Source organism: Xenia sp. Carnegie-2017, unplaced genomic scaffold (assembly GCF_021976095.1).
Source record: "Xenia sp. Carnegie-2017 unplaced genomic scaffold, XeniaSp_v1 HiC_scaffold_1, whole genome shotgun sequence".
Taxonomy (NCBI): Eukaryota; Metazoa; Cnidaria; class Anthozoa; order Malacalcyonacea; family Xeniidae; genus Xenia; species Xenia sp. Carnegie-2017.
In genome coordinates this window covers 3383963-3396438 of record NW_025813402.1, presented here as the reverse complement: position 1 = coordinate 3396438, position 12476 = coordinate 3383963, and the positions used below count along the sequence as shown (strand labels likewise).

Genomic DNA, 12476 nt, shown 5'->3' with positions numbered 1-12476 from the left:
GGTGACCACTGAAGTTACAGGAAGTAAACAAAACAGGAGGAAAATCTAATGTATTAATGTTAATTGTTGTTATAGTATGAAAATTTACTAATAAAGGCGGTGTTTTAGTTTCGTTGTAAAGTGCAATGGCAGCTCTTGACACTGTACGAATCCTTCAACTTGACCCAGAAGTGAATTTGAACAGACATTTATTTCGTCTACAAAAAGGTAATCAGTGATACCGGTTTTAATTAAAAGACACGTTTGACGTGGATCGTATGATATATTACATGCTTTTATGCAGCATTTTATCAATTGTACATTTGTTTGCATTAACACCTTTCAAAAAACTCTTGTTTATTTTCAACTCTATAAACATAATAGTTGGATAGATTTCTTAAACTTATATCTGACATAAAACATATTACAAAAACCCAACCCAACGCGAAACTAATTTTAGACTATGTGGTAATGTGACACTTCTTTTGCACCAACATGCTGTTTTTATGTAACGTTTGTTTCTTGTAAAGTAAATGGTTTGAACCCGGGAGTATCGTTGCATGTTTGTAGATGTAGATCGTCCAGGTTGGTATAGTCCTGAGAAGGACTGTTTTTGTTGTTGTTGACTGACTGCCGTAGTCATCTTCAGAGTCAAATGTTGTCAAATGTTTGTTTCTTGTTATGCGTGAGGTCTTGTGGTCTTAAACCTTGCTAATCAATTGCTTCTTCAGACTTCAGTTTGTACTTACACTTTTAGTTGCAAACAACATCATCAAAATTTCAAGCTGTGCCAAATAGGGAAGTTTGTCCCAATATTGTTGGCTCTAGATCAATGCCCTTTTTGAAACATTGTTATATGCAGTGCGGTGTTTGAAATTAAATGAAGATATGATCTTCGCAATTTTTGCTGGACAATTTAAGCAATTGTCTCATGAACCTGAAAAATTCAGGTGACTCAACGGGATTCAAACCCATGACCTCTGCGGTGCTGGTACAGTGCTCTTTCATATGACATTCCTTTCACGAGAAAACATGAGCCCAACAATATTGACCTGCTCACCACTGTGTGACTTCATAGCTCAGTTGGTTAGAGCACTGCACCGGCACCGCAGATGTCATGGGTTCGAATCCCGTTGAGTCACCTGAATTTTTCAGGTTCATGAGACAATTGCTTAAATTGTCCAGCAAAAAGTGCGAAGATCATATCTTCATTTAATGCCCTTTTTCTTATGGCTTTATACCCAATGTCAAATGCAAGTCTTGAAGCATGAATAGAAACTCTAATACCATCTGTTTTGTTGGGGGTGAATGACAATATTTTGATTATCTGCCTGTTGTTGTTTTTTCAAAATGTATATTTGAAGGAATAGTGTTAGAAGTGTAATGTATAAGGCTGGAGTGTTGTTATAAATGAGACAAATACTAATGAGTGAATTGTTATTTTTGACTGCTAGTGTATAGCATAAATAAGTTTCTACATTATCTGCTATGTTTAAAGAGCAATGTTCAATTCTGCAATTAAATATGGCATATATAGTGACATTAATTATCTCATTATGATATTACATTATGATTGAGTGGTGGCCAGTTACAATAAAAGCAATGTTGAAATTGTACTTTCTAGGTCTCAAATTAAAATTTTCCTTGAGTCCTGAACTACAGCCTTACCCTGGCAAGCTGTTTTGTAATCACCCAGAAAAAGGAAAGGCATTCAAACGAAGTCGTTATCACGAACTGACATGGCAGAAATCATCCAGTTGTAAATGTCATGATGGTGATCGATATGCTGAGATTGAAACATATGTTTCAGGATCCTTCCATTTCTACTTTCAATATTTGGATAATGAAAAGTAAGTGAAATACTCTATTGAATAGTATTTAATGTAGTAAAACTTAACTTATCTTTTCATCAATCATGAAACTGAACTGCTTTAAGTGATTATAACTGGATGCATACATTGTCATTACTGAGACCAATTTTTAAAGCCAACATTTATATCATGTATATTTATCATTTATTTTTCTCTGTTACATCTGCATGTTCTTTTCTTTTTATGAACTAGCTTCCACAAAATATTCTTTATCATTTGAAAATCACTGCTATATTTGAGCAAAAATGTGTGACAATTATAAATAGTTCATAAACATATAGCATTTGAATTTAAATTAGTTTTATTTACTGGTACGTTATGTTACGATACGTTACGTTGGAATACGTCATTTTACGACACGTTTCGTTTCAATACGTTATGTTGGAATACGTCATTTTACGACACGTTTCGTTTCAATACGTTATGTTGGAATACGTCATTTTACGACACGTTTCGTTTCAATACGTTATGTTGGAATACGTCATTTTACGACACGTTTCGTTTCAATACGTTATGTTGGAATACGTCATTTTACGACAAGTTTCGTTTCAATACGTTATGTTGGAATACGTCATTTTACGACAAGTTTCGTTTCAATACGTTATGTTGGAATACGTCATTTTACGACACGTTTCGTTTCAATACGTTATGTTGGAATACGTCATTTACGACACGTTTCGTTTCAATACGTTATGTTGGAATACGTCATTTACGACACGTTTCGTTTCAATACGTTATGTTGGAATACGTCATTTACGACACGTTTCGTTTCAATACGTTATGTTGGAATACGTCATTTTACGACACGTTTCGTTTCAAAACGTTATGTTGGAATGTGTTACGTGAAGTTAATTGAATTTGACACATTGCCATATTTTACATCTCGTAATTCTATCTCATTCCTATAAATAACAATTGAATCTGTAACCTGACCGCTAATACAATTTTGCATTGTGTAAATATAAACATCTAAAGAATGTTCGTTGTATATATCATACAAGTTGATGGTAAATTGAATGGTCTGAACCCGGTAGTATCGTTACATGTTTGTAAATGTGGATTGTCCAGATTAGTAGATTCCTGAAGAAGACTGTTGGTCATTGGTGTTGACTGACATTCCGACAACATTAGCGTTAGTCATCTTCGGTGGTCATCTTCTGACGTTTTACAATCTTAGCAGTAGTTGCTCTGACGCTAAGATTATCGAAACGTCAGTCAACATCAACAACAACAGGACGATCAACATTTAGAAACATGTAATGATACAAGTTGGTGATAACCGCAGTATCTTTGGTAGGAGTTGAAAAATACTTATTTACGTTATTATATTTTTTAAGGAAAACAAAACAAGTCTCTGGATATTTTGTTGTTGATCCGAAACTGACTTTTCCCAATGGAAATATTCTTCCACTTGACTGTATTGCTCTGCAAACCTATTTAGCAAAATGTCTTGGTCCATTATCCTGTTGGGAAGGACGTTTAAAAGTTGGCTACAAAGCAGGGTACAATATGATCCATTTGACTCCAGTTCAAGAGCTTGGAGGTTCTAATTCAGCGTATTCACTCCATGATCAGCTAAAACTGAACAGTTCTTTTAATGATAATGGCCAAAAATATGAATTTGATGACCTCAAGAAAATTATCCAAAAACTTCACATGAAATGGAAGTTGTTCTTCATTTGTGATATCGTACTCAACCATACGGCAAATGGTAGCCCATGGTTAAAAGATCATCCTGAATCTGCCTACAATCTGTCCAACTCTCCACATTTACGGCCTGCATATGTTGTTGATCAAGCTTTATGGCGGTTCTCTTGTGACATTGCATGTGGTATTTATGATTCACGTGGTATTCCTGTTTATATCAACAATGAGCAACAACTTGGTCATTTGCATGCAATTCTCAGGTAGTATGAACGAGCAATCCTGTGTGGCTAGAGTATAGAATGTAATGACGCATTGCTCCAGGAAAATTTGTTGAAAAATAACGTATAAAATATTATCGACCCTGTCAGCTTTATTCCTTGGTGTGCTATATACTACCAATATTTAGCTTTTTCTTTGTTCAACTTAGGTGTTTACTGGACCACAAATTTTTCCACTTTGTCAATAATAAGAATTTTAGTTTCATGGAAAGTTCAAACCATAACAAAATATTTTGAGCGTTGTCTAACTGGGGGTTGAAGTGGGTGGGAAGGGGGGAAAGCATACTCCATTTTTGGACCAAAGATGTTGATCGTACTTTTTATAAATTTCTTCTTAGTAATAAAATATTGCCAGAGCTAAACCTTTGGGAGTTCTATGGAGTGGATGTGAACAAAGTAGTTGATGAATTTAAAGTTTCGCTAATGCAGAAAATGGCTGCGATGAAGAATTCACAGGGATCAACAATGATCGAAGGCAGCGTTTCTCCCGAAATTCTTGTCGTTCAGGATCCTGAATACAAGCGTCTCGGTAGCAGTATTGATATAAAGAAAGCTGTTAGTTGGTACATATCTAATAGGTATGACCTTAAAACTGCTTTGTTCCACTTATAGAATTAGTGGATTTTTGTATACTTCTTAACAGGTAGTTATCAAGACAAACAGTAAATTCTTAAAGTGAATTGCTTTATCAAATGTTCGAGCAAACTTTGCTTTTTGTTTTGAAAATAAGTTTCTCCATATATTTTTATGAATACATTTTAGGACAACACATTTAAAATATTTTTTACAGGAAAACATCACTGAGAGATAAGGAATGGGTTGAGCATTGTTGCTCGTCTCTGCAGATTATTTTAGAAAGTCTGAACAACAAGATAATTTATGACGATATCGCTGACCACATAAGAACAATAACTCATAATATTGTTTCAACTGTCCAATATGAACGTCTTGATTCAAATGGTCCAAAACTTGGCTATCTTACTCAGTATCATCCTCTCGTCACTCGGTAAGAAACAAAGTTCTTGTCGATATTGAAGTTGATGCATAAATATTGAATGTCCTTTGTCTGTCAAAGTGATTGATATTATCAAGTGTGTAATATGACGAAGAGTTTTTACCTTTTTGTGTTTGAAAGCTGGTTAAATATTAATACTATATTTCAGAATTTTGAAGGGCTTGCTCAGTTGTTTTTCATTGTTAGTGTTGAATATATAAGCATGAAAATCTGTTTGGCAGCAAACTGACTAAAAAATAAATATCTGTCCAATGAAAAATGCTTGTCACTAAGCTTGCTTGTGATTTAGATACTTTATCGATCTGAGTAAAGATGAATATGACACATCTGAATTTAACGAATCTATGATGTACGCGTCAGATTGCAAGTACATTGTTGCACATCCCGGATGGATAATGGGAGGAAGTGCTCTTGACGATTTTGCAGCTCCTGGTTCGTTCGCTTATCTCAGAAGAGAAGTGATTGCTTGGGGTGATAGTGTTAAACTGCGTTATGGAAAAAGACCTGAAGATGCACCTTTCCTATGGGCTCATATGTTAGAGTATGTAAAACTTACTGCTAGGTAAGAATATGATGAGCTGCTCAAAATGATAGTTTTTAAATGTTTAATCGTGTCGGAGAAGTTGTTGATATTGTATGATGATCGTTTTCTATAATATTTCAGTATTTTTCACGGAATACGTTTGGACAATTGTCACAGTACACCTATACATGTTGCTGAGGTAGAAACATTCATTTATCTAGAACGATCACTTAACTTGTATTGAATAGACCAAAAACTTCTTTTTCAATAAAATTTCTTTCAACATCGTATTATTGTCGAAAAAATTTTATATTTTCAAGTATTTCATTGATGAAGCTCGTCAAGTTCGTCCTGATCTCTACGTTATTGCGGAACTTTTCACTGAATCAGAGTTTACAGACAACGTCTTTGTGAATAGACTTGGTTTGACCTCACTTATTAGAGGTAAAAGCATCAGTTATAGATCTAACATACATTTATTTCACTCCGTAAATTTTCATGTTCAATTTCCGTTGTTATGTTGTAGGGTAAGTTATTTTATATATATATTCATAGAGGCAATGTCTGCGCATGACTCGCATGAGCAAGGTCGACTTGTCTATCGTTACGGTGGTGAACCTGTTGGTGCTTTCTTTCATCTTTCTGGTAAACCCATGGTAAACTCAGTCGCGCATGCGCTCTACATGGATGTAACACATGACAATCCTAATCCTACTGAGGTATTTTCAACGTTTGACGTCATCATCATTGGGAATACATTGATAGTCTACTAGTCGTCACTAAAGCGAGATGTTCAGGAGTATATAGCTCAGTGATTGTTGTTCACTCATTTCTTTAGGTACGTTCGGTGTATGATTCATTCCCTACAGCAGCATTGGTGAACATGGCGTGTTGTGCTACCGGAAGCACAAGAGGAAATGACGAGTTTGTTCCTCATCATGTAAGTCGTTTATCTTGCTATGATATATTTTAGATCATTTAAAAAGTAAGTTGTCGATGAAGCTCATACGTACTTGTTAATAAATGGACTCACATTATGCACCATCTTGACAGCTGTCACCCAAATTTAGAGTCGTTTTCTCTTTCATCATTTCTTTATGTTTACAGGTGAATGTTGTGACTGACAATAGGAAGTACAAATCCTGGAAGGAAGATAACAACAATGAAGATATTACTACTATTTCATATCTTCCCGATAATTCTGGGATGATTTTAGCTAGACGTGCCCTTAACAAACTTCACAGAATGCTGGCAAAGGACGGTTATAAACAGGTAGCGATGGAAATAAATTTTACAGGAAAAATTTTTCTCGTGAAATATTTTTCGCATGAGGTCATCAAATACATCTATAACATCACAAGACTGCGTGCGAATCTTAAACAAACAGCCAAAAAAATATAAGTTTTGTCCTTTTCCTTCCTTTTATGTCCATTGCTAGTTTTGCCTCAGTAACAAAATAGTAAAAACTCAATCTTATTGAATTGGTTTTGTGTTTAAAATTGAGTATTCTTCATTTTTGTTTGTAGGTTTATGTTGATCAAATGAACTACGACATAGTTGCTGTAACTCGTCATTGTCCTGAGAACCATTCCACTGTCGTTCTTGTTGCACATACGTCATTTACAAAACCTGAACAAAATCGTGTCCCGAGTACTGTCAATAAACATGTAGCAACGTACGATATCAAACCACTTCATGTTGAAGGTATACATCGTGATGTTCACGTGTACGGTCGCGTTCACATCGTGATGTTCACGTGAACGGTCGCGTTCGCATTGTGAATTTATCAGATTATTAATTTTATTTTCAGGAGTTATTGACGAAATAATATTGGAAGGTCGAACTTTGTTCAAAGTAGGAACAAAGGAATTTGTAAAAAATGATGATTTTATAAATGGACTTGAGAGCCACGTCGTTTATATTCGTGAACATTTTTCTGTTGAAGAATCACAGGTTTGTAGTATTTATTGTTTGGAAAATTAATTTGAACTATTTTTCTGTTTTCATACAGATTTTTATACTCAACATCCGTTTTGTATTTTATATCGCAGATGGTGCGAGTAGAAAATGTTGAAGGAGGCAGAAATGTTTATTTTGACGCGTTTCCTTCTGGTAGTGTGATTGCTTTCAAGGTTTCGCTTTTTTCATCAGTAAAAGAAGCTGTTACGAATGTGAGGTCTGTATGATTTATTTATTAATTTTCTTTATTTATTTTACAAAGTCGTTTTAGTCAATAAAGAAAGACATCAATCCCCTGTGATTTTTCCGTAGGAATAGTATAAGCCACACATTAAACAAGTACATAGTGATAAACTTTAATGTCAGCTGCTGCGACAAGTACCCAAAGTTCGACTTACTTTAAGTATTGTAGGAAAAATAATAAAATGTTGCTCTTGAATTTTTTATTTGGTATAGAGATTCAATCAATGGATTGCGTAGTTCAGATCCATCGAGCCGGTGTGATTCAATGTTTAAAACGCTTACTCTTTCTGATATGAACCGCATTTTATTCCGTTGTGACTCCGAAGAGAAAGCTGATGGTTTTAATGGAGGAGCTTATGATATCCCTAACTTTGGACCTTTGGTTTACTGCGGTATTCAAGGTCAGTGGTATATATTTGTCTGAATAGGAAATGTAGGTAATGAGATAAGTAAGGAGGGGAGGGGATGGGAAGAGAGGAAAGGGGAAGGAAGGAAAGAGGAGGGAAAGGGGAAGGAAGGAAAGAGAGGAAAGGGGAAGGAAGGAAAGAGGAGGGAACGGAAAAGGAGATGAAACGATCAGCTCAGTATGTTATTGAACGCTAAAACCAAATGGTGGATTTAAAAGTTGCCACATGCTTCAAAATTCATAATTTGCTTAATCGCTTCTTTCTCATTTCTTTTGCTAAATATTTACGTAATTTGCTTTTGGCATGGCTAATACCAATAATTATCAATCTTTAACAGGCTTTATGTCAATAATGTCATCAATTCGCACCAACAATGATTTGGGACATCCATTATGTCAGAATCTCCGACAAGGAAATTGGTTGATGGATTACACTGCTCAGCGCTTGATGCGTTTTCAAGGAACTAAAGAGGTCCACTTGTTTTCCTTATTCTAAACTTTAAGTGTCCGATCAAAACACAACAGTTTAGTAACTTTTACAAGAGAGATATAGTTTTTTGGACATTGTTTTTAATAACAGTGACATCAATGATTTATCTTTTGCGTTGCATTATCGTTTATAGCAATGCAAATCAATATCGTTTAGTCAGCTTGTTTGAAGCCGCTTATATTTCCTTTGCAAATTTTTTTAGTTTGCTGTTTGGCTTCAAAGTGTGATAGACAATATTTCCAAACTTCCTCGTTTTATGGTCCCTGGCTATTTTGATGTGTTTATTTCTGTCGTCTACATGCGTCTAAAAGAGCATGCTCTCGAAAAAATGAGCAGGTCTGTCTATAGTGGAGTTATTTGATTTGCCTCGTCTTATAGGAACACTAAAAGTCAAAGGTTTTACAAAGGACTTCATTTTTGGGGAATTCAATTTTTACTGCTTTGATTCATTTAAAAAACTAAAATATTTTGTTTCGTTTCAACCAGCTTCATCCAGAATGGATCAGATTTAGTCAAGTCATTAGCAATGGGCTCCATCCAATTGGTAGGTTCAACCAGATCTGCCCCATTACCTGGCTTATCTCCCAATTTGTGTGAAATCAATGAAAAGGCCAACGAGGACCTTCAGCTTCTTACTATTTCTGCGGGATTGCCTCATTTCTCAGTCGGATTGTGGAGAAGCTGGGGACGAGATACGTTTATTTCACTTCGAGGGTTATTGTTGGTCACAGGACGTTATAAAGAAGCAAGGTAAACGTTTGTGTCTGTTTTTAACACCTCCCCATAAAGTCTCCTAAGTATAATGGAGTTTTTTGCAACCAAAGAAATTTTTGAGAGTTATACGTTACGACTTCATAATGGGGAAAGTATTTACTATTGCATTTTCATGTTTTGTATTAAGGTTAACAAAAGAGGTTTATGTCATGTGACTTAATGATAACTCATTTTCATTTTATAAAAAAGAGTTTACTTAAGAAATAAAAAATGTTTACTGTGTTTGTACAGGCTTTTGCAAACCCAAGAGACCTTTGGGAGAACTTGAGAGTTGATCAGTGCAAGCCCGAGACCGAAGGTTGCACATGCTCAGGAGTTCTCACTAAGGTCTCCGAGGTTTGCATGAACCTGTGCAAACACAGTAAATATCTTTTCTTTCTTTTTTAAAATTACAATAATGCAAAACAGATAAATTTAAAACAAATGTTTCACTCTTTTTCTTACATGTGTTCATTATTGATACACAAATTTTCTTTCATTGATTTGATTGGTTGAGCTCAGATTGGTTTGCACAGTCTAATGCAAACTCAGCTATCGAGCAATCAGCGCACGCATTTCATTGCTGTTATTTCATAATCATACATGTAATGATTCACGAAATGACGACATTAATTCGTGATTGTTGATTTTATAAAGAAATTTGATATTAGCCTACGGCGGTTGCGTTCGTCATGGATTAATTCCTAACTTGTTAAATGGTGGAACAGGAGCAAGATACAACTGTCGTGACGCAACATGGTGGTGGTTGCAAGCTGTTCAAGATTATTCTCGTATAGTTGCAGGTGGTAGTGTTATATTGAAAGATCCTGTGACAAGAATGTATCCTTATGATGATTCACCATCATTATTACCTGGAGAAGTTGTGAGTTCATGTCTTCAACTTTTACACATTTCAACTATATGTGACGTAATGTGTTATTTCCCTACAATGTAGTGTTTTATATAAACCAAAATAAATTCCATTTTTTTAAAGATATTTTTAAAATTACACATAACCTCCAGAAGGAGATGGATGATTTTGATCTAAATTTATTTTACTTATGCTAATCATAGATGTTTTGTAAGCACATAAAAAACATAACTCAATAGTTTCAGTGACATAGGTATAGTAAGGTATATAGGTATAGTGACATAGGTATATAGGTTTTTCATAGGTTATTGTGACATAGGTATTGTAAGCACAACTCAATGGGATGAAATGCATGCATTGCATTCATGAAAATTATCATTTGTTTCACTCTTTTTCACATTTGACTCTTTTTCAGGTACTACATAGGAAAGAAAAAACGTAATCTTTCTCATTGAGTTTTAACAATTTTGTACACCTGGACATAAATTATGTTTAGTGTACAACATAAAGTTGTTCAATATCTTTCATTCATAACTCGTGTAGGAGCAACCGTTGCATGACGTCATTCAAGAAATAATGCAACGTCATTTTTCTGGTATCGAGTTTCGTGAACGAAATGCCGGTCCCGACATAGAGAAAAACTCTCGAGATGAAGCATTCAACGTCAAGATTGGAGTGGATCGACAAACTGGGTTTGTTTTTGGAGGAAATGAATGGAACAACGGTACATGGATGGATAAGATAGGTGAATCGCATACAGCAGGAAATGCTGGCGTACCTACTACGCCAAGGTATAGATTATGTATAGGATAATAGGAAAAGAATTGTATTTGGGAATAATTGGTTAGATTTCTTATTTAATTATCACATGGCAATGTTCAATTCACAGGGACGGCAGTGCTATTGAGATTGTTGGTCTTTGTAAATCAACGGTACGATGGCTTGCTGATTGTGCAAAAAAGAAGGTATTCCCTTATGATGGAGTAGAAGACGACAAGGGAGGTAAATGTGACTTTTTTTCATATTCTTATCACATATTCATCACGAAGGATATTTTTGTATTGATAACTTTTTTCTTAATTTTGCTTATCTTCAGAAAAATGGACTTATGTAGAATGGGAGAAAAAAATACAGAACTCTTTTGAGAAGAAGTTTTGGATTTCTGAAGAGCCAAATATTGAAATGGAAGGTTCTGAAATGGGACTTGTGCATAAAAGGGGAATTTATAAAGATTGTTACAAATCAAGCCATCCTTTTACCGATTACCAACTTAGACCGAATTTCCCCTTGGCGATGGCCGTGGTAAGTTCTGGTGTTTTTTAATTCTCACTGATCTGCGTGCTCGTAAAAAATTCCACTGATGGCACTCGCCAAAGAATAACGTGAATTTTACACTGTGTTCACGGTGGAAATGTTGTTTTTCTGAACTTAGTTTTAGTTTTTTTGCAACTTTATCCATTTCCAACCAAAGCAATTCACGTGAATAAATGATCAAAAATAGTTTCTCCTCCTGAATTTCTCCTTAAATTTAGATAAATTAAAAAGATTATGTTTTTTCTAGGCTCCTGAAATGTTTGTAGCAAAGAATGCATGGGTGGCACTTGAAATGATAAGGAAACATCTTTGTGGTCCACTTGGTGTGGGAACATTAGATCCAGAGTAAGAGATAATGACCACAATACCTTCACTAGTGTATTGCTGCGCTAACATTTTTGATTTTCATTTAGTGATTGGGCGTATGACGGAATTTATGATAATTCTCAGGATTCCGAGAATTACAAAAATGCACGTGGATTTAACTACCACCAAGGACCGGTAAAAGTGTAACTATATCAAAATATATTAAGGAAATGTGTTTTCCCTGATGGGGGAGGGGCATGTTTGAGCTGTAACAAACATGGCCTACCTTTTCTGTGCTGTGAATTATTCTGAAAGATAAATTTAGTGCATTTTCATTGTGGAAGGCAAGTGACAAAACTGTAGAAGTTTTGAATGTGGTATCATTTTAGGAATGGCTGTGGGTTCTTGGACCATACCTTAGAGCTCGTCTTTATTTCTCAAAGAAGATTGGTGGTGACAGGCAGTTTGCGAGCACATGTGAAGAAGTAAGAATTATCTTGTCTAAGCATCATAAACATTTAATAAACTCGCCGTGGCTTGGCCTACCAGAGTTGACAAATGTTAATGGAGGATACTGTAAAGACAGCTGTGATGTTCAAGCCTGGTCAATGAGTTGTCTTTTAGAAGTTTTTTATGATATGGAAAAAATGATGGAATGATCTGCATAAGACTTAACATTTCGTAGAAGATAAAGATATTGAATTTGGAAGTAAAAGAGACAGTTGAAATTAACATTTTTTCCATATAATGCGTAGATGTATAGCCACTAATGAGGTTAAAGTGTAGAGAGCTTTTTCATTAAATAATATAGTGAATCACAG

At 35.1% G+C, this 12476-nt stretch overlaps 1 protein-coding gene and 1 long non-coding RNA gene across 2 annotated transcripts; one reads left to right on the top strand and one right to left on the bottom strand.

Moving 5' to 3' along the window:
* The first annotated feature begins 3 nt into the window (after positions 1 to 3).
* LOC124444428 (glycogen debranching enzyme-like) lies at positions 4 to 12473 on the top strand. Its single transcript, XM_046995054.1, has 25 exons — positions 4 to 207; positions 1604 to 1829; positions 3188 to 3757; positions 4114 to 4353; positions 4566 to 4781; positions 5080 to 5352; positions 5455 to 5512; positions 5634 to 5757; positions 5869 to 6032; positions 6152 to 6253; positions 6421 to 6585; positions 6840 to 7017; positions 7124 to 7266; positions 7365 to 7489; positions 7729 to 7916; positions 8260 to 8393; positions 8614 to 8747; positions 8898 to 9161; positions 9822 to 10047; positions 10579 to 10826; positions 10925 to 11037; positions 11132 to 11337; positions 11597 to 11694; positions 11763 to 11850; positions 12045 to 12473. The coding sequence occupies exons 1-25, from the start codon at positions 126 to 128 to the stop codon at positions 12312 to 12314; spliced, it is 4635 nt and encodes a 1544-aa protein (XP_046851010.1). The 5' UTR covers positions 4 to 125; the 3' UTR covers positions 12315 to 12473.
* Positions 5382 to 6624, bottom strand: LOC124444515. The gene is made up of 2 exons (XR_006947968.1): positions 6347 to 6624; positions 5382 to 6270 (listed from the first exon to the last, which is right to left on the bottom strand). It is a non-coding gene; the product is annotated as an uncharacterized LOC124444515 (long non-coding RNA).
* Positions 12474 to 12476: the final 3 nt, after the last annotated feature.

Coding starts and splice junctions, on each gene's coding strand:
- LOC124444428 (XM_046995054.1), top strand. CDS start 126: ATGGCAGCTCTTGACACTGTACGAATCCTTCAACTTGACCCAGAAGTG. Junction 6,033..6,151: donor ACAATCCTAATCCTACTGAG/GTATTTTCAACG, acceptor TCATTTCTTTAG/GTACGTTCGGTGTATGATTC. Junction 10,827..10,924: donor GGCGTACCTACTACGCCAAG/GTATAGATTATG, acceptor TTCAATTCACAG/GGACGGCAGTGCTATTGAGA.